This window comes from Lissotriton vulgaris, chromosome 3_1 (assembly GCF_964263255.1).
Source record: "Lissotriton vulgaris chromosome 3_1, aLisVul1.2, whole genome shotgun sequence".
Taxonomy (NCBI): domain Eukaryota; kingdom Metazoa; phylum Chordata; class Amphibia; order Caudata; family Salamandridae; genus Lissotriton; species Lissotriton vulgaris.
The window spans coordinates 318395177-318418232 of NC_141689.1; the positions used below are offsets into that span (position 1 = coordinate 318395177).

Below are 23056 nucleotides of genomic sequence, written 5' to 3' on the forward strand. Positions count from 1 at the left end.
TTGTCAACATATTTACGTTGCTTGCTGCTCCAACGATTCTACAGTCCGATAACGGCAGGGAATTTGCAAACAATGTGGTAAGCAGCCTAAAGGAGTATTGGCCCACCTTGAAGATCGTCCATGGTAAGCCGCGCCACTCACAAAGTCAGGGGAGTGTCGAAAGAGCTAATCAGGACATTGAAAATATTCTGTGTGCTTGGATGCAAGATGAAAAAACTAGCTGCTGGAATGAGGGATTGTGGTTCGTCCAACTTATGAAGAACAGAGCTTTTCATTCTGGGATTAAGAGGTCACCATACGAAGCTCTCTTCAGCTGCAAAGCTAGAGTAGGTCTCTTGACGTCGTCCCTGCCTGACGACGTTTTACAAGATGTAGAGACTGAGGAAGAGCTCAAAAATAATAGAGAGCGTACAAACAACACAACAGCAGGAAGAAAGACGAGATGAATCAATGCAAGAGGCACAGCTCCCTGCAGAAGACATAGCTGAGAATGCAATCCATGATGGAGGAAACCAAAACAGTGATGAAGCCATGGTTATCGAGGAGCCTTCCATTTCCGTGGTTATCGAAAATCCTCCTTCTTCCGCTATCTGTTGCATCTGCTTAAAAGAAACCAGCGGTGCTCATACATGTTGAAAGTGTGGCCGGAACGTTCATGCCTTCTGTGGATATTCTCCTAAAGACGATGGCGCGAAGTAGAAGGTTACGAGGTTAGCATTTTGTGCTATGTTTGCTTCAATATTGAGAAAGGTATCCAAAGTAAAATGGAATCGAAATCGAACCTTGAGATTCAGGCCAAAAAATGAAAAGGGATTCTGACAAAACAATTCCTCCTGTGCCTTTGTCTGCCACTGTGCGAGTTCCGATTCCCGACGTCGACAAAGGGCGGGGTGACTCACGCAATCTCTTGGCAGTTGTTATAAACGTGACGGAAGATGGCTTTCACCGACCTGGAACTGCACAAGGAATCTTGAAGCAACTCTACGCCAGATCACAATTCACTCTATTTGTGATCTGGCGTATCAAGGAGGACCAGGCCTTGGTCCTCCTTGATCTCTCCGCCGCTTTTGACACGGTTGATCATACCATCCTACTTTCCCGTGTCAGAGCGGCGGGAATCTAGGGCTCGGCCTTGGTCTGGTTGTCCTCCTTCCTGCACGACCGTTCTCAAGCAGTGCAACTGGGTGACTACTCTGCGGATTTCCGGGCAGTTCATTGCGGGGTACCCCAGGGCTCTTCCCTTTCCCCTCTATTATTTAATCTTTACATCTCCCCTCTTATTTTTGCCCTTCAACAGCTGGAGGTCTACGTCTACAATTACGCGGATGACCTCCAGCTTATCTTCTCCCTTTCTTCCCCCCCCCCCCAGTCAATATCCAATTTCCACTCAGTTATGACGTTTATCCAAGACTGGATGAACCACAACCACCTGAAGCTAAACCCCGACAAAACGGAGTTGGTGCTGACGGGTGGTTGCGCCAGTCCCTGGTCCTCTCGCTTCTGGCCCTCCTCCCTTGGCTCCCCCCCACCTCTTCTTCCTCTGTAAAAACCCTAGGTTTTAAACTCAATGACCAACTCTCTCTCCATTCTCAAGTCAGTTCTGTTGTTTCCTCATCATTCCTTTCCCTCCGTACCATCCGTAAAGTCTCTCGCTTTTTCTCTTTCTCCGCACTCAAACTCATAGTCCTGGCGATGGTTATTTCCCGGCTGGACTATGGAAATGCCCTTTATAGTGGCATGCCTGCGTACATCGCGAGACTCCTTCAGTTGGTTCAAAACTAGGCGGCTCGCCTGGTCTTCAATCTACCCAAATCTCACCACGTCACTCCTCTTCTTAAGTCCTTACACTATCTCCCTATACCAGAACGAGCCCTGTTCAAGCTAGGCTTCATTATTTTTAATACCCGATCTGGGTCAGCCCCTGCCTTTATCACATCCGAAATTCACCCTTATGTCCCTTCAAGGGAGCTGCGCTCTTCTACCCAACAACTTCTCGTAGTTCCCCGTTTCAGAAGAAAAAAATGGGGCGGCTCCAAATTTTCCACAATCGGTCCCACTTTTTGGAACTCCCTCCCGGATCACTTGAGATCCTGTACCCAGTACTCTCTTTTTCGCAAGGCACTCAAAACCTTTCTCTTCACCCAAGCTTTCCCTTCCTAATTGCACCTTAGGCGCCCCCGTTTCTTCTGCCCCCCAGGATCTGTAGCACTTCTATAGCGCCATGAAACCGCTCGGTGTACGTGCGCTCAAGAAATATTTTAAATTCAAACTCAACTCTATGTCCAAAGAACTTAATGAGAATTGAAGACTTTCCTGACCACGAAATACCTCTCCGATCTGTAGCTACTTCTCAGTCCACAGGAAGCGGCCAAGGATTCGTTCGGTGTATGCGCAAGACGAAATGCCAAATTATGAGGTGCCTTTGTGTGAAAAAGAAAATTAAGTGCAATTCAAAATGTCACTCTAGCCTTCACTGCTGCAACAAGTACGTCATGCCAGTTCTGCTTTGTGTTTCACCGGTAACAATATTCTGTTCGCATTCTTCTTTAAGTCGTGAAATGTATGTACAAGATCAAAGTGCCAAAATATAAGGTGTTTTTGTGTGAAGAATAAAAGTGAGTACAATTCCATGTGTTACTCCGGCATTTCTTAGTGTAGCAAGTACTTCAATCTCAGTTCTGCTTTCATTGTTTTCCGGTAAGAATATCCTGTGCTTTATTTCGTAGTTTTGTTCTTTCAGTTTCAAATGCGTATTAATTAATAAAGGCTTCTCATCTTATGCCCTTTTAACACTTTGCGTAAATGGTACTGGTCATTCTATATAATGCCTAGGAATCTCATCTTGTGCCCTTTTAACACTTTGCGTAAATGGTACTGGTCATTCTGTATAATGCCTAGGAATTGTATAGAATGCCTAGGAAAAGTGTGTAACATTTTCACAAAAAAAACTTGTATTTCATAGTTTGCTGAAAACCATCAGGCATTCTATACATTACCTAGGCATTCTATACAATACAGGGATTTCACACTTTGACTGTAACATATACATATGTACACAAGTGTGTGTGTGTATTAAGTATGTGTTTTATTATTTCAAAAATAGTTGGTTATATTTCATTTGTTATAAACTTTAAATCTTTTGTTAGAATATTATTTAAAATAAATTCTGTACATGAATTTTGATACATACTGCATAAACATTAAAATGTTAACATTCAGTATATTTTAAACAATTAATTATTTAATATTGTTAAGTAAATGTGGTAGTAACTTCATATGTTATTCTAGAATTAAAATAAATGAATCCAATTATTTTACAAAAATACTCTATAGCAATAATTTAAACATTTATTTATTAATAAACTTTAATACATTTTCCTATCCGTTACCATAGGGAGATCTCTGCTGTGGTGGTAGAGACCTGCCACCAAGTGTGAAAAGTTATGAGTAGCAAATTTACACTCATAACTCTGTTTCTGGGAGGCTCTACCAGTGGATAGAAACATGCATGTCTGCACCTAGGAGTTACTTCACACTCTGAAATGATGAACAGAAAAATAGTGTAAAGTTAATTCTTGGAGCAAGAGTAAATTTACAAGTGAGGAAATCTGCAGCATGTAAATTTACCTTTGTGAATAGGGCCCTAAGTAGGTAACATCAAATCAAAAGCTGATAGGAGTACCTTGTGAATTGGGGTTTGTCTTCTAACTCGTTATGAGGAAAACTTCCAAAAAGTATAAAACACAGATTACATGGTTGTGAATACACAATGAGTCAGATTCAAGAAGGATTTAAAGAGTCCCTGTCCCACAAGGTAAACCAATTCAAGAAGGCCTAAACATTTAAATATTATTTAAGAAGAATGATCAACTTGCAAAAAGTGGGATGTGTAGTAGACTTCACCTAATGGAAACTATCATTGCTAGTTCTGAAGATGCATCACAATGGATTTAGGCTAGCAAAAGTTGAATATGGAGATCAAAAATGTAGGAAGATGAGTAGGTGGGCCATTTTCCAGCTACTCTCATTGTTAGTAGCAGATCAAATATTGCAGTGGTCAATGTAGAAAAGAGGAGAAGAGGAGGCCACTTATCTGTGGGTTAGGAAATTACTACAAGAAAATAACATTAAAAACACCATCAAACAGCTAAACAAAGCGGAAAGCACCTTGTCTGAACATGACACCTCCTGATTTCCATAAGACAGAGACAAGGGCATCAGCCCTCCACTGCACACTTGAAGGACCAGGTTTTTAGAACCCAGCGGCGCCAGGGAAAACGCCCGATGCCTTCGAGTTCCCCTGCCTTGGCAAACAGAGACACGGGACGCTTCTTGATGACGTCAAAGACCAAAGTTTATTGGCTGCAACCAGGAACAGAGATCTACGAAGCACAACACGGGTGGTTCGCTAGAGTCTGCACAAAAATCAATGAGCGGAGCATGGTCTTTTATTCCAAAAAATCACATTCCAAAGTAGCATTGGTTACATACAAACTGACCAATCAGATCGTGACATTTCAAAAGTAGCGCATGACGACAATACCATTTTACGTTGTCCAGCCCACCAGAAATGACCAAGCAAATTCCAACTTTCCTGTTCGATCAGGCCGGACAAACCCATCATAAAACCTAAACCCAAATCAGTGATTATGTCGTAAAGGAAGGAGCAGAAACAGATTAGGAGCAAGATAGAAAGGTGGGTGCAGTGTACTGTAAACTTCGGCATGTCCTGCTCTTTGATCTTTATCTGACCAGCTGCTTAACAAGGAACTGGCTCAGCGAGGTCAGCCTCGGGCAAGGGAGTCAGTTCGGCCAGGTCATTCAGAAGTCAGCTAAGGTGTACGTGTCCCAAGGACTCGTTCGGCCGCAGTCATCGGCCTATGTGAGGGCAACCACACAAAATGGCTGCCGTTCACAAAATGGAACCCGAAGGTTCAAACAAAATCCCTAAATATGTGGTGTTCTCATTGATCGATTGATGCGAAAATACTCGTAGACACCGCACTCGTGATTTGCGGTCCGCTGACACCAAAATCGTCTATTTCCGACGACCTTTATTGAACGGTTCGGAACCACCGAACCCTCAGACCCTCAAACTACGGAACTACACACTCCACCTCCATTACCTCTTCCTTTATCACTATTGCCCTACGGAGTCACCTGACTGGGGCCTCCACATTATTTCTGGAACCCGGGCATCCGCCTTATCACTGTTGACAAGTTTAACAACCCCTTTGAGCCAGGGACTACAGATGACCCTTGGGACGTCTATGATGTTGATCCCGCGGGAAAGCCAGACCTCACCCCTCCCTCTGACAATACTACAGTATCTAACTGGCAACCACCTTTCACAGGAGTTCCTTGTGGAGACATTCTCTAAAATTGAGCAGATCGTTCTGCTCCCTTCCATGCTCAGTGGTATGCTTAAACATGCCCCTGAGAGATTCAAAGAGCTCGGCAAGGCACGGGTAGTAACACCCTTGATGGAGAAACAGTATAAACCCTCCCGAAGTGACCAGGTATTCATCAGAGGCCATATTCCTCCCAACTCCCTAGTCGTCCATACTGTCCACAAACCAGCCCCTGCTCCAACCACAGGCAATGCCCTGCTGCCTTATAAAGATGTATTTTTTTCATTTAACCAACTGCTGCATCTCCATTCTCAAGTTAAGCTTTGCAGCCTGTACTTGCTTTTCCTCCTGAAGTATAAACATCACTTTTGCGCCATTTATTAAAAATTGTTCTGCAGCAGAAGTTAAAGTATTCTAATTTACCTTGATTGCAAAGTCTTCTCTCAGTTTGTCTCGAAAGAATTAAACCACTGAGTCATGAACAATGAAATAATGCCACCTTTACAAGGATCTTTCTTCCAATTTTGCAGTGGACCAGAAATGGTTATTTTGCTCCACCTAGTGCACAGATTCCACACTGGTAGGAGGTAGGATCAGCATGCGGCACACTTGGACTTTTCAACAGTCTGTCAGTTTGTAAACATGACAAAAATATGACCCAGAAGTTGGTCAACATGGAAATAGAAAAGAATGTACTTATTACCTTAATTAGGGTATACAAAAAAACTGCTGCACAGTTCCAGTTTGGCTTAACTTGGGGGGTCTACACTGCTGTTTCAAACAAACTGCGGGGTTGAACAAGGATGCCTACTGGCCCCATTTCTTTTTAGTCCATACACTAATGGTCTGTGCATTGCTCTCCTGCTATGTCCCTGTTGTAAATGGGTTCCCGGTCCCAATTCTGCTCTCCTCCTAGTTGGCAAGAACACAAGTGTGCCCTTCCGCTTCAGTTAAAATTCATTTAAACATTCTGCTGCAATACAAACTGAAAAGTAACATTCGGAAACTTTCACAAGACTTCGCCTTGGAGCAAATAAATAATGGAGACAATCTTTATACTCGCCCACAGCTACCAGGAGAAAGTCAACCCAGTTCCCTACTTACAGACAGCCTTTTCAAATTGACTGTCATTGAAACAGCACATGCAGTCCACACTGGCTTCAGCAGCAGCAGCTGGAAATGTATTCAGACACTTCTTAAGATGACCTAGAAATCCCATCTCTACAAGAGGTAACAGGACTCCATCTATTGACTATGAAGTTATCTTTGTATTCGAGGTAAATATCTCAAGTCTTGACATGAACTCTGCCTGCATTGGTGTGAGCGAAAGGCCCTTCTGCTAGAAAATGTGTCTTCTTAAAGAGTTTGTCATTTTCTGCTCTCATATCAGAATAGAAGTACTCCTATTATTTTTCTATATCCAATATGAAGTCAAAGATCATGTTTCCTAGCTGAAGGTTTGATAGACTAGGCATGGTGTAAACATCTGATGCTGTAGAAATCCCAAAATGTCTGAAGATTCTTATAAAATAAATAAAGAAGTTAAAGAGGTCCCCATGCCCAGCTCCTCGTGGCCAGCACCCATCACTCTCTGCAGGGGGGGAAAGCAACAACTTGTTGCGGGGCAGGCCCTTTACAGACCGTAGGTGAATGTTACCACAAGAACATCGCTCTCAGGCCAGGGACACATGTAGATGCCATGACGGTACAGGGGGAGTGGTTGCCCCTAATGCCAGGTGTGCCACAACAACTACATCGAACTCCTGGCCACATGCCTAGCTCTCAAAGCCTTCTTTCAGTCCATTCTAGACAAAGTGGTCCTCATCAAAACTGACAACATGCCCGCCATGTACTACCTCCAGAAGCAAGGACTTACGCATTCTCCCCAACTGTTTAGTGCAACAGATCTGGCGCTGGGACATGCGCCACAGCATATACATCCTGACAGAATACCTTCCCTCTGTGGACAAAAATGTCACCAAACTGCTCAACAAATTCATGACAACATAAAATAGACAGATTTCGACCACTACTACAGTCCATGGGCAATGCCATATGAATGAACTGGTCAGGGATATTTGCCTGTGCTTTGCCTTCTCTGCCACTCCTTTTATATTTTCTAAGAAAGACGTGGTAAATCCTCACACACTCATCCTGGTGGCTCCCACTTGATTCAGACAGCCTTGGGCCTCCAAACTACTCAAAATGTTTATCAGCCCCAGTGAGAAACTCCCCAACAGGCCAGATCTTTTCACACACAGAGCCTTGGCTGGATCAGGTAGCACTGACAGCTCAGCCCGGCACCCATTGTAGTAGAGTTTAGCTGTCTTAATCTCCCGCAAGAGTGCATATCTATCTTCTGCAAAGCCTGCATTCGTCCTACACGAGCATCTGTGCTACAACATGAAAAAGATTTATCCGCTACTCCATCCCCAAGCAACTGGACCCTTTGAAGCCTAGCTTCTAGGACATGTTGTGCTACCTCTTGCACCTCAAAAAGTCAGGTCTTCCCTGGAGCTCCATATGGCACCTCACTGCTATGGCCACCTACATGCAAATCAGGGTGCATTCCTCCCTGTTTAGGAACCTTGTCATACAGGCATTCATATAGGGCCTAATGGGTATCACACCCACTGGGCCCCTCTCAGTCCTGCTTGGAACAATAAGGTTTTGCTCACCTGACTCATGCGTCCCCCCTTCTTACCTCTCCACGCTTGCCCTTTACAGTTCTTCACTTCCTCGTAGCCATATCTTCCATCAGAAGCATCAGTGAGCTGCAGGCACTTACCCTGCTATAGCCTTTCATTTAGGTTCACAGGGACAGGTTGTTCTCAAAACTAATCCTAAGTTCCTCCCCAAGGTAGTATCTCCCTTTCACACCAGTCAGACTATAAAGCTCCCAGTCTTCTTTTCACATTTAGACTCTGTAGCAGAGAAAGCTTTTCATACTCATCTCAAAAGCATTCATAGGTAGGTGGATAGCAAATTATGTTTTGGGTGACATCTTGCTAGGAGATGTATGTAATGCGGTTACCTGGTCAACCCAAACACGTTCACCAAATATTCTTCCAGCCTGTCAGCAGGCTATTGTTAGACAGACAGAACTTTGTTCCAGACATGTGCTCTATCGACAGGCTAGCCACTACCTTTAAAGGGTATTGCTTTACAGTCTGTGCAGAACAAGTGTATCTACAGCCACACCTGCTACAAACTGAAAATGCTAACCACTAAGCATCTGCTCATAGCATGTAGTGTTGTAGATTCACATGCACCCACCCTTCTCCCGCGAGCCTTTGTCGACTGAAGATCTCTCCTCTTGTTGTCTACTTTATTACACTCACAATCAGCGGCGGACCCTCCATTAGGGCAGAGGAGCATCGCCCCACTGAAGCCAGAACCTGCAAAGGTGAAAAAAAGAATGGTAGTAAATTGGTTTGGAGGCAGGGCCACTGCTACTGACTGGCACCAGGGGAGTGGTGATCACTCCAGCCGTTTACACTGTGCATATCACTTTGGCCTGTTATATTGCGATGGCCAGCCTGACATGCGCTATGTTAACCTCTCCACTGCACACAGTGCCTATAAAAGCATTGAGGCAGCCCGTCCAGCCAATCATAGCAAGCTTTCATGCTGCTGAACATTATCAACAGCATGAGAGCAGTGTCTGAATTGGTGCAGAGAATTCAACTACTTGAAGCTTCCAACACCGAGGGACTGAAGCAGAGGACCAGAGGATGAGAGTCAGTGGAATGGTTAAGTACTCTCCCTGCTCGTTCTTCCTGTTCTTTTGCCTCTGGTCTGCTTGCTTCTGACCTTTATTTTGCCTCTTTCTTCTCGTTTCTGACCTTTTTTGCCTCATTCTTGTCATTGCTGACCTTTATTTTTCCTCTTTCTGCTCATTTCTGACCTTTATTTAGCCTCTTCTCGTTTCTGACCTTTATTTTGCCTGTTGTTTCTCATAATTTTTTTCTTTCTGCTAGTTTCTGGCCTTCATTTTTCCTCTTTCTGCTCGTTTCTGATCTTCATTTTTCCTCTTTCTGCTCGTTTCTGTCCTGGCTCCTCAAGGGAGACATAACGTTTAGAGCACCAAGATACCCCGAGGGTGGCAGTTCTGCTCTAAACAAATGCTCATTGATTGATTGTACGTGATTGCACCCATCTACCACCCATTTGCCTGCCCGATCACTCTCGGGGGTTACCAGCTGCCACTGTTCACAAAATGCATGTCACAATGGTACTTTTACTTGCTAATCCATCCATACACTTACTCGTTGTTTGAAAAACAATTTGACATGGAGTCGGGTGCATGAGCATTGTCCACAAAGGGAGAAGTCACAGTGCATCCCATAACTCAAAAGACTTCTTCGAAGAAAAACAACTTGCAAACATAGGAGCCCAACACCAGAAGCAGGAGCATGCAGAGCATTTACATCTAAAGCACTACACGCTACAAACCGATCTTTACTGGGTAAGTAACTTTTTACTTATTCAGCACTGCTTGTTGGGATCACTGATGTGCAGCTTTGTAATATGAAGCAACACCAGTGTAGCACCACTCGTAAGAAGCGCTACCAGCATCAACTTCTGAAAGATTATCTAAATTACTAAATATATGATTTTTATTTCACACACACTTAGTAAAAATAACATGTTCATCTAAACAGTGACGGAAAGTGGAGAAATACAGTTTGATGTACGAAACATTTGTTGACTGTTTTCCCAATACCTGTCTGTATTGCATGTAAAAGACAAATCACACTCATGCTTTGTAATAATGTAAGGTTTTTCTTTCCCACACAGACACAAAGACCCCAACTAAGACAAAGCAGGTACTTTAATTTCTTATAACCCTATAAGTTATTGCACTTGGTGCTTTTGGTGGATTCAACTGGTCAGCTTTCTATCAAGTTGCACAATGATAATATTGAGATCATTAAAAAAAAAAAAAATGAGTATACATGTAATTGAGTAAATTCAAAAAGCGTTGTCACAGTAAATTGTGTGCCAATTCCGAATTCATAAAAAAAGTGAACTCAGATGAAGCTGCAAGACTTATTGGCCTGGGAAGTGCAGCTTTTCCACCCTTTAACTGGTGTAAATGATTGTATCAAACACAGCAGGAAGACCAGACTCCTTTACTCTACTTAGGAAGCTTAATGGACATGAAGCACAGTTCCTTTCTTTCATACGTTCCCCTCAACAATGATCCATGGTAAGCTAGTATGTAGCTCCTTAGTATACAAGGGGGTTACCCAATGGAATCACAGGGACCTGGGTTCAATATATATTAGGAGGAAGGGGTCCCAGTGAAAGTGGGAGACATATAATACACTTCACAAGAATAAATCTAAAGCAATGATTGGATCCACAGAGTTTTATTCAATATGGGATCCAGTGTCATTAGTACACGTAGCAAAGCAAACAGTCAACTGTATTCATGGTCATACAGTGCCCCAGGAAGGAGAAGGAAGTGATCGTGAGGAGGTAGGGGAGTGGTGGGATGGCGTGACAGTAAAATCAACAGTACAAAGATATTTTTCGTGCTGTGAATCACATAGCAGTGGGTGCCACAAGCTTATGGCCACATTAAGTATAAACAGGCATACAACACATAATACAATATAAATGCAATTTTTCGCTTATGTGGTTGCCGTAATTGAAAAAAGCCGTCGACGTTTCGACCCTCTGAGATTGCAGGAAGATTTAACCTTGCTGCGGGGTCTTCATCAGGACCAAGGACCAGGACCAAGGACCAGGACCAAGGAAGGGGCAGGGGACCACATGGTCCGTAGTTTGCAATGTGCAATGTGGTCTTGTAGGTACTGAGATTAAGGGAAGGTCTTAGTCAGCATCGAAACATGGCATAGAGCCGGTAATCAATATTCAGTAAAGCCAATTGCGCGGGGAATTAATCCACAGTCAAGTCGGTAGCATTAGTTCACGAGCTCCGTACGCGGGCGGCCGATCTATGTTTATACTTAATGTGGCCATAAGCTTGTGGCACCCACTGCTATGTGATTCATAGCACGAAAAATATCTTTGTACTGTTGATTTTACTGTCACGCCATCCCACCACTCCCCTACCTCCTCACGATCACTTCCTTCTGCTTCCTGGGGCACTGTATGACCATGAATACAGTTGACTGTTTGCTTTGCTACGTGTACTAATGACACTGGATCCCATATTGAATAAAACTCTGTGGATCCAATCATTGCTTTAGATTTATTCTTGTGAAGTGTATTATATGTCTCCCACTTTCACTGGGACCCCTTCCTCCTAATATAGTATGTAGCTCCAGCAGGAAAGTATAGTGGTCACTGGACTGAGAGAAAACAGATTTACCATGCATGGCTTAATCACAAATAACATTAACATTAGAAGTCAAACATAGCAGTGGGTGGTGTGTGGTGTTGGGCTTGTGTATACCCCTGCAAATATTTCTTACAAAGAATGGTCCTGTGTGTCGGTCTTAATTTGTGGTGGCCAATTTGGGATCAGAAAGGCCGAATCAATGGCAGTTTGAGGATATTGACATAAGGTGAATTTACATACACCAACTTTAAATAAAACACATTTATATAGTCAAGATTTATCATTAAATATGGCCTGGATCTGGCTTCCCTAAACCTGTGTTGGACACCGCTACTTTTTTTTCCAGTTTTTTTATTGGTAGTATGCATGGGATGATCAATATACAGCATCCCAAGTATTACAAGCATCAATGCGGTATGTTGTTGCCCAACTGTAAACAGTAGCTTTACGCCGTTCCAAGCTCGAAGGAGCGCAAACTTTAGGAGGTGCCACAAAGGAATTAAATTTACAATGTAACCTAGGCCATATTGCTGGTACAGTTTTCTAGGGACCTTTAATATCCCACATTATTGCTATTTGACAGCTCCTGGCGGAATGGGCGACCCTCCCGATGTTGCAGTAGTGTGGCATTCTTCAGTGTGTAGGCTAGGCTTTAGTTTGGTGCAGCATCTTGTGTCTCTGACTCCTTTGCCCAATAGTGGGTACATCTATGCGGGCGAAGTTGGGAGCTTGTGTGGGGGGTTAAGTTCCTAAGGTGGACTGGCAATGAGGGCCCAGTTTCTTTGGGGGCATCCCAGCAGGAGCCCGAGGGCTTATTGGACCGGGGCGTGGGTGTATGTGTGTCGCCTTGGGTACCCTCCCTATACGGGTGAAGTCCTAGCATTGTTACCACTTTAAGCTTACAGGGAGAGGCAGAGGCGGGGGCGCAGGTGAGGAGGTGGGGTCTCTGGTAGCAAGCTGTGTTGTATATGTGGCCCTGTGTTTTCCCCATAGGGGCTAGCGCTGGTCCCATCTTCGTGGTTTGCTCCCAGCATGGGGTCAATCATAATGCTCCAGGTTTCCAAGTCCCTGTCCGCGGTCTCATCCGTGCAAACTGAGTCGACGCTCCTCCGCAACCCCCCATTCCCGCAGGTCAGCCCTTCATTTCTTCAGGGCAATGAATGGCTACGCGGCGTTTCGCAAGTGGCAGCCCAAGCATGGCAAATTTATGCTGCATACGAGTTGTGGCCTTGGGAGTCAGGAGTACTCCCAAGAGGCATCCTTTAATGGAGGCTTCAATTAAGAGCTTTGTTCTTCTACGTAGAGTGTCCTACACTACGCTCCAGTAGGGGCCGAGCATGGGGCAGTCCCAAGTTACGTGAATAAAATGAGCTGGCAAGAAGCCACATCTTGAGCATGTAGGCGAATGTGTTGGGTCATGTGTCGCCAAGCGTGCGGTTGCCAGGTAAGTGCGGTGTAGATCATTGAACTGCGTAAGCTTAAACTGGGCGTTTCTCGAGACATCCTGAACCAGCGCCACAGTGCACTTCCACTCCACGTCCGTTAAGGGCGTGGGCATGTCTTCTCCTACCTCCTCCGTGTCTTCATCATGTCCATTCTGCAGTGGGTTTTTAGGAGCTTGTACAGCCTGGATATTAATCCTCGGAAGGAGCCCGGGTCCAAAATCATACACAGAGTGCTTAATTCCTCCGTCTATATCGGGAATGTAGCCCATATTTCCCGAAACGTGCCAGTTATCTTTGTATATTGGAGGAAGTGGCCCTCTGGTATCCCATAATGCTCCCTGGCATCCTCAAAGGATAAAAATGAGTCATTAAGATAAAAATCTCCAGCCCTGGTGCAGCCTCCTGCACTCATGCTGGCCACATTTTACGGATTGTTTCTGGTGGTATCCCAGAAGCTATTCCAGTGGAAGCGCGCGCACATAGGGAGCTTTTCGCAGCACTAGGGTCACCACCTGTTCCCAGGCCCAGGCTACTTGTTTCACTATGAATGGGAAATTCGTGGGGGTCTTGGCTCCCATCATCAAATACCTGGAGAGCTCTGCTTCCGGACACCAACCGGCCAGCAGTCTGTTCGAGCCCTCTGCGCACCACTGTGCTGTATACTGGAGGAGCCCTGCAATGTAAAATAGACACAAGTCAGGGAGCCCAAGGCCATGTCCAGCTTGAGAAGGTCAAGCCTAACTCTGCTCTGCTTGCCCGCCTAAGCTAGCAGGACCAGTAACAATTTAAAGTAGTGAAGGTGTCATTCAGGATGCGGCAAAATGAGTTCTGGAGGGTGTATAAACATCTAGGAAGCAAGACCATCTTTGCCAGTGCTACCCCCGCCCCATGACGGACAGCGGCAATGGGTTCCAGAAGAGTATGGACTCCAAGTTGTCTAGGATTCTCCCTGTATTCAGGCCATATTGGGCTTCAGGGGAGTGGGCTCTCAGCATTTCCGAATAGCGGAAATGGTCACTCTTCCACGTTAGTACTATCTGTGGGAGTGCAGCCTCTTCATGTCCCGCCAACCCCGCCAGCGGGAACGTGATCGATGTAGCGGGATTAGTGACCAGTCCAGACACTACACCGAAATCATCTAGGACGGTTAGCAGGGCTGGGATTGCCTCCGTTGGCTGACGCATGTACACTAGCGCGTCATCTGCCTATAGGGACGCGATGTGGGTCTGTCCGTCTATGGACAGCGCTACTTTAAATATAGTTTGGTGAGGGGGCCAAGGAATATCAATTCATAGATCGTGTTTTCAGCAATGCACCTGGTAAATCATGAAAATCATCACACTGCATAGATGTGTTTCACCTTTGAAAATCCAGCAGTGGGCAATTAAGTGTAAGCAGATCAGCAGGATGAAGTGGTATGGACTGACAAACTGTTGCAGTAAAGATACACCCTTTTGTAGCATAGAACATAATTTGTAAAGGGGTTTGTTACTTTATTGAAGCAATGTTATCCACCCTCAAGCTTTGCACTCTCCTACCTAAGATTACCCTACAACTCAATGTCACCTGGGCACCTACGCTTTCCTTTAACAACTTAGTTTGTTTTATTGGATTCAACCAAGACTGGGGCTACCATGATCCAAACGTTTCTTGAGCAAAAGCTCAAGTCTGAAAACATATGGCTTGGTGACATAAAGCCATCTGATAATTAATCTTTTGCTCACCTCTCTAGCTGTAGTACCTCTGAGGCGGAGCCCACCCGCATCCCAGTAAAGGAGACCATTTACTGGCTCCTTTCATTACAAGAGATCCTATCAAGTTCACTTTGCTTTTGCATTTAAATAGAAGATATATTTTTAGTCTTTCCTTTCCTTGAATGTTCCTAGCCAGGCACTCCCTTTCCTACCGACATATCATAATACTGTTTCCATCAATCTCTTCATCCAATCAGGCATACCAGGTAGCCGTGGAGGTGTCACTGTATGGTAGCCATGTTTATTTTTTCACGACCAACCAAGCAAATTGTGGTCATGATCTCCACATAGACAAATGTCATACGCCTCCAGTTACTCCGACATGCCAGAGAGGCCTTCCTCTTCCAGTTGCTTGCCTTTTTCAGTCAGGCACCGAGTAACACTATCGATGATAATGTCTCTGCAATTACAATTCTACACCAGACATTTGCACCGCCTTTCTGGAATCGCAATGTGAGTTCCAGCAAGGTGGTGAGGGTTTACATACCCTCTTCCTCCCCCTACATCCTGCCAAGGGGTGAGATGAAAGGCCTTTAAAGTGGTTGGGCATTATAGTGAGTAAGTGTTAATCCTTTCAGAACCTCAAGGCAACCCTGCTCTCCTGGCTGGATCCAGTTCTTCCCTAATTTGGGTCAGTCCTGTCCATCATTGCAGACTCTAAAGTGTGAGATTGTGCCCACTCAGTGGAACCTCGCTAATACCCTAGCCCTATAATATTCCCTGTGGAGTCTGGCCCAGTGCAAAGCCCACATATCTGGCATCTTCCACCTCTCCTTTCAAGTAGATTCAGGCCTCTGCACTAGCAAACTTCATTCAAGGCATCCTTCACTCTTCCTGACTTCTTCCATCACCGGTACACATGGAATCTTGACCATCAACCTCAAACATGTTGAATCACATTTGGTGACAGGCGCCTCCCCAAGCCCAGATTGATGGATACATCTATGTGCACACTGCCTTCTTTTAACCCCTTAAGCGCTGCCGTCGGCCAACGGTCGTCACAAGCGCTACCTCCCCAGTGCTGCGCACGACCGTTGGCAGACGGCCAGCGCTCGTTATTCGAACGTTCAGCACTGGGTGCTGAACGTTCGAAGCAGCTAAGGTGTTAAGGAGCAGCCCCAAGACTTTGGAACTCCCTATCACTTGCTATCAGAAATATACCCAGTCTGAACCTATCAAGAACAAACTCAAAACTGCAAAATAATAGGCTGAATATTACACCACCCTATTACTTGAAAGCCATTTTATGATTCCAGATGATCAGTTGTGTGCTTTATTAACAATCCTTTCAGATGACCTGGTAATTATTAATTTCCTGTTTCACCCTTTTAGCTATTCAAATTTTGTGAAAATGTGTTTATCTAATGTTTACTAATCTTGTCTGGTGGTCTAAATGTACTTGGGCAATTGCTTCTTTGTTCCTCATGCCCGGTCCAGTCAAGGAAGTTTAAACAGAACCATTGCTATCTGGCAATGGGTACATCTGCTCAGCACAGATATACCACTGACTGACAGAGCGCTAGCGAAATCTACAAGTACTTAATAAATAAAATGTGCTTTATCCTATGTTTCAAGAAACATCAGAATCAATTGAAAGTAACAGTAAAACTAAATGGAATAAAGCTGGTTGATTATAAAAATTAAACCCAGAAAGGACAAATTTCCTGAGTCACCCAAGCTTTCTGAGAGTATGACTTGCATGTGCCCAGTGAAAATGGAGCCTGCTTATCTTAGCAGTAGGGGTATTTGTGCCTATAACAAAATGCATTATGCATCATCCACCATTTGTTCCATCGGATTTCTGAATTAACTCATAGTAAGCACTCTTTGAACCTGAAGACCTTACACTCGGTTATCAGCGTGCAGATTCTCATTTCATTAATGTCACCCTTGCTAGAAATTGCGGCATCGGATAGGATTTCTCCAAATTATATGTCACTTTTAAAACCATAAAATATCTGTGCGTTTATACATTGGTTTCAGGGTATGGATTGTTAAAGAAGTATCGATGTTTTGCCTTTTTATTGCATATTCAGTTAATATGGACGTCCTAAGTATTTAGGGGTTAATTTGTCTTCAAGTCCCCACATCACCAGAATAATAAAGAAGGGTTTGGGGCAATGTGACTAACAACTGACACTTTGCTATCTTTTCCGAGGTAGTCGAGGAAAGTAAGTTACTCAGGTGCATTCAGTGACCAGCATATGACAAGTACTGCTGAAGACCTTATTGTCTAAAAACCAGTCTGATTCTTCACAAGAAGAACTGAAGAACTTGATTTTGACACCAACAGCATCTCATTCCTCTTTATTGGATGGAGTTTCAAAGTGACCTCTCTAGTCTCTATCAATTCAGCTGAAATGTTGTGGCAATTTCTTGCAGATTTTCCTTGAACAAAATGTATTAGGCCAAAGCCGCATGTATTGAAGATTCAAGGTTAATTCACAATTGACTCTTCTCAACAGACTATTTAGTAATTAGCAAACTGGGGCAAGAGGTAAAACAAGGGGATGCCGGAGTATCCTTTAATTTCAGTTTCACTGTAAACTCTTCTCTGACTTTTATAAAATCTCTGCACCCTGGTTTGATGGTTTGAAAACCGTTTCGGATGGCCAGATGGCAGCCAATTATACTAGTTTCTGTTACACTTTTATGTGCCACTAGGAACTTTGCACAGTAAAGACTTTAATAACCTAGTGTGTTTGTAACATTTTCCGGAAATACTTTCGTCCTGCGTGTCCTGGAGATTAAAAAGAAGATTCCAGGCCTGTGATGGCCGGGACTGTACACAAGGGCCACCTCTGTTCATCATCTTAAAACGTGCATCGCTTGAGAGCAGCACTCTGATTGGACAGTAGTGCTGCAGGCGGGTCGTCAGGTACTGCAGACCCGTGCCATACAATGCTTGATGAACTAAACCAGATTTTCAATCAAAATTCTTTCTCTGACAGACAACCAATATAGCTCTCTCAGATGCAAGGAAGTGGAAGTCCACTCGAAAGCTTGAATAAGAGCCGCGCCTCCGTGTTCTACACAACTTGCAGATGCTGAAGAAGGTAATCTGGAAGGCTCAGGTAAAGCACATTGGCACAGTCCCGTCCCAGTCGGGAGTCGACCGGAGCCTGAACAACTGATCTCTGAGGCTCTCATGGGAGATAAGCTTGAAACTTCTTTAAAGCTTTCATCATACCGAAGCAGGATCTTACCACAGAAAAGACCTGAAACATAAAAGAAAAATGGGAATCAAAATGAATGCCAGGATTTTGGCCACCTCTGTTGAGGGCAGAGTGAGGGATGCCGGAATCTCCCTTGGCCAACTCTCCATCCACTGAGACATCAGGTCTAAACCAAGTAAAAACCCTGCTGTTTTGTCTAGGGTCCACAGTAACTTGTTTGTTCTCATTCAACTCCTAACTGCCCTCATGCAGACTGAACACACCACCGTAGCTTTTTCAGATCCACCCCTGTAGGATAGCAGGAGAGGCATTTCCTATGAAATGATTTTAATGCCGAATGATTCCACCAATACGACTAGAGGGTACATATAAATGTTCAACAATGTCGGGGTCAGTGAGGACCATTGAGGAACAGCCTAGTTGTGTATCTTAGTGTCTGAGGTGTAAGGGTTCATCCAAACTGCTTGCTCTCCACGATTCAAAAACAAGCTGGACCAACTTCAGGCCAAGCCTCATACCACGAAAGCCAATAGGCGTTGCAAAAGGATTTAATAAGAAACACTTTCAAATGCCACCAAGAGATCTAATAGAATCAAGGCTGTGTTGTGGATCTGATCCGGGATTAACTTAATAGAGTCTGCTGTTTCCAGGAGCTCTGTCTCAGTACTGTGTCGTGGAGGGAAGCCAGATTTAGAAGAATGTAATGGCTTAAATGTCTCCAGAAACTCTGAAAGTTGAGCATTTTTACAGTGGAAAGCTCTGGCTATCCTAGGAGAAAAACTAGAGTACAGATTAATTAACTAATTTTTCTATCTCGGTTTGGGAAAAGCTAGAGAAATGGTTCATTTTACAATTTCTAATACTTATTAAAGGTCCAATAAACTTTTAGAAAGTCACCTTTACCCTCTCTGAAACTTCTAGATGCCTATGTGCAATGCCTGCCAGTAGCTGCCCCTGCCAGTGCTTGGATTTAATGAGGTGTGCAAACTGCTCCCAGAGCAGGACAATTTCTTAGGCCAACTGGGCAGGATGGACTGGGGGAGCGGAGGTGACATAGGTGACATAGGTGACACCTGTCAGCCCAGACGAGCAACTAGGATGGTTCAGGATTTATTTTTATTTACTTCCAAGTGGATGGGCGAGGCCTGCCCATTCACAGTTGAGTGTTTTTAAAGATTTGGGCAAGAGAAGTAGGGATGCGCTGCAAATGGTCAATGAGGCTAAACTGACAGCCGTCAATATTTATGTAGCACTACAGAAGGGAAACTCTTGGAAGTCTATTTTTCGGTACCTTGAAGTATTTCTATATTTAAGTCTTCGATTTAGAATTGGGCATATTCGGTTCTAACCGTATGATTCTGGTTATGCCATGCCTCAACAATCTGTTGAAATTACTATGAAAGGAATGATAGAAATACCACTTTTCAGTTTTCATTTTATCACTCTGTTTACAAAAAGTAACTGAAGAACTAGTAGGGTCGCAGAAGGTAATGAATAAAAAAAAACATCAAATTCTGCTGAAGGATTCTATACAGATTGCAAGTTTTATCTCGATTTGTTTATATTGTCTGTAGATTAGCAGGCTATCTCTAGTCAGCTTAACAACTGCACTAGGGGCATTTCAAATGTATGTAAGAGCATCCTTGCCTTCTGAAAACCACCATTATTTTTACTAACTTTGAAACGGGGAACTTTCACTGTTTGTGAATACTGCCCCAAGGACAGCCTTAGTGGTTCAAAGTGAAAATGTTATGTTATTAGGCTTATAAAGCGCACATCCCACTCCAACTGGAGCGTCCCGGCGCTAGGATTCTTCACAAGACGGGGACACAGGGGATCTGGAAGTGCTCAGAGATAGAAGTGGGAATCATCCGCATAGCATTTAATTAATATCCTGTTTATCAATCTCAAACTTATCAGCAATTAGAAACTTTCAAAGCTTGTGTTTTTAGGAAATGGGACAAGTTATTGCTTTTAAAGCTTTATACAGTCCACATATTGCAAATATCTGCCTCAGGCTCAGTACGTTTTGAAATAGGTTTTATCAGTGTAAAGAATGCTGGTAAATCGTCCACTACTGGCCTCTCTTCCTACGACAAAAGCAACATTATTCAAGTTGAAATAATGCACTAGCATTAATAGATATAATATGAAAAAATTATCTCGATAACCATGGAATAGATCTATAACCAAGGCAATAAAACATAGCTTGACAACTTTAACCTATGTTCCCAGGCCTGCTCATACATGTTCTCTGAAACCCATGTTCTCTGCTTAAAGAAAGGAGATGGTCCGCTCGACGGGGCCTGATCATAATGGTAAAGATTCAGAGCTGCTAATCTCATTACACGCCTTCACAGCCGTAGGTAATCTACGGTAATAAACTAATTATCCTTCAAGATGTTCTATCCTGATGCAGATTACACGCTTGAGCGCTATTTATTTCACAGCACCAACATTCACTTTGTACATCGTGTGTGTCTGTGTAATGCGATTAGTAACCTTTGTCCTATATCATTTCTTATAAAATAGGTAATTTACTGTAAAACCCTAGAACTATAATCCTTGTTCAGCCACTAAACTAAACCCAGCATTACAAAGTATCGGCAGCAGCGCTGCCACAGAGTGTGAGTGGGTGTGCTGTACTTCTGGTTGCAGCACCGATACCCACGCTTGTTCCTAGTGTCAGACTTGCATCCTGGCTGGAAGGAGGGGTCGACCTTGAGATTTTAGCTGGACACTCAAGCCCGGCTGATATAGCTGGCAACTATCAGGAGAAACTAAGAGATCGCTGCATATCACTGCAAGTTAGCAAAAATGGTAAATCAAGAAAGTGGTTTAATTTCTCAAGCTCTGAATCTATGTAACTTATGCAGGTCCATAGGTGTAATTTCATTAATAAATACCATTTACATAGAGCACAGTACAGACTGAATTAGAGTTAGGAAATTATTAAGTGTTATTACTGCTATTACCTAACTTTAGTCTAGGCCAACTATTCTATCAACCGTAAAGGAACAAAATATAAGGTTAGATCCTAGATGCTCAGTTACTAGTTGCAGTTTGTAGAGGGTGTAAAATGACAGAAGCTAATGTGCCATATTCACATTACGCATGGATCGCTGCAACAAACAGACTAATTCATTAAGCTATCTTGTATGCAATGCAAACCTGTCCCCTACAGATTACATATAGTCCATGCATACATAAAGCACTCAGCAGTAGACATAAATATTCTCTATGACGAATCACATCTGTGGCCAGAAATGACACACAGATCTCAGTAGCAAGTCATTATACGCCTGAGCTATTTTTACCAGTATTGCACCCTAAAAATGAGCTATTTTTACCAGTATTGCACCCTAAAAATTGGTATGCATATATTAATGTATACAGCAGCTGACTTTACCCCACATTTTGCATCACTCATGACCTCTTCTATGAAATAATTGATAATATCAGTGCAACATTTGAAATAACATAATTAATGAGAAGACTGTGCATGGGTGCGCACGAGTTATAGTTACCTTAAGGCACAAGGTACAGTTACTTGAGATAACTATAACTGGTGAATTTGAGTGTTTGTTTTAGTATAAAATGCTAAGTTGTCACTGAAATTCTCCCCTAACTATAACGTCCCTTTAACCTTTGGTTTTGATGTTAGATAATAATATATGCGTGTTTGTTTGCGTGTATGTGTGTGTGTGTGTGTATATATATATATATATATATATATATATATATATATATATATATATATATATATATATATATATATATATATATATATATATACTTATAGTAGCAATCAGCCAGACCTCTTCAACCATTGGTCTGCTGCTGTGTCGTCCACATTTACCTTCCACCTGCTACAGAATGGGGTAGTGGTTTCGACTCACTTCAGCTTGTGCCATGATGGTTTTCAGATCTTTTTCAAAGAACACATCCATACAAAGTAGTTCCCTTAAGTGACCGGGACTATTATGGTAAAGTTTACTTTGTGAGGCCAAAATATATTTCTGCCTTCAGCCAGTTCCTCTTCCTTATAATAGGAAGGCCCTGGTAGTTTCTTAAAAATAAATTTTCTCAAAAACCATGACAAAACAAGCTTTGACATAACAAAAATACCAGCAATCAACGACAGACCTCTTGTCTTTGCCAATGCTTGTTTTTAATTAATGGTGAGCCATGAAAATGCGCTGTAACTCATATGGTTTTAGCAAACAAAGAGTTTATGGAATCTTAACAAGGATCAATTTGTATTTACTGGAGTTTTCCTGCACTTAATGCTTATAGATCAGCAGTGCATTGCGTTGCACACTAACCCACTTACATCTGAAACCTTACTGCTTTACTTTGTTGAATTTGCTTTCCCACCATAGCATTATGATATGCTTATTAACAGGAAGATAACGAAATGTATTTGATCACAGCATAGAAAGAGTTTTATGTAGAAGACTGGATAGAACACATCCAGGTTTGAACCTGGGTGCCACACCCTCAACTTGTCCATCAGCTTTCATAGCCTAGTCCATGCTCCCCTTTCAAAGAACCTGTAAATATTGCCACCTGCCCAGGTAAGAAATGCACGGGCTCATTTTTCTTTCACCAGACACCTCATTGTCTTTTTGTGTGCAGACATTCATGAGGTCGGGGCTTAAGGAAATGCCAGGCTGCAATTTGCAGTTTTGCTCGGTTAACCCACAGACACTGCCCTTGAATTGTTCGGGACCTCAGCACCACTCATTCTCTGCAATTCTCTTTGAGGTCATTTATCACAAATAGGGCAACCCTACATGTGTACAGCATATATAATATAGTAGAGGAACTAATTCCAAATGAGGCGAATTATTGAAATATTGAATTGAATTGTGAGGTAACCCCATTTTGTGCCTAACCCAAGAAATTAATCAAGTCACTCTGAAACAGACAATATACAAATGTTTGGAATTTTCACTTTATAAAAAAGGGGCAAAAGGTCATATGTTGCAATTAGAGTTTAACAGCTGAAATGTAA

General features: G+C 43.2%; 1 protein-coding gene across 4 annotated transcripts in view; it reads left to right on the plus strand.

Annotated features, from left to right (window-relative positions):
* Window positions 1–23056, plus strand: part of RAI14 (retinoic acid induced 14) — a 430174-nt gene that overhangs the window by 344828 nt on the left and 62290 nt on the right. For all 4 annotated transcript variants that reach the window (XM_086960508.1, XM_086960510.1, XM_086960512.1 and 1 more), the window contains one exon: window positions 10152–10180. In XM_086960508.1, coding sequence (XP_086816634.1) covers window positions 10152–10180 — 29 coding nt within the window. The remainder of the gene's footprint in view (window positions 1–10151; window positions 10181–23056) is intronic.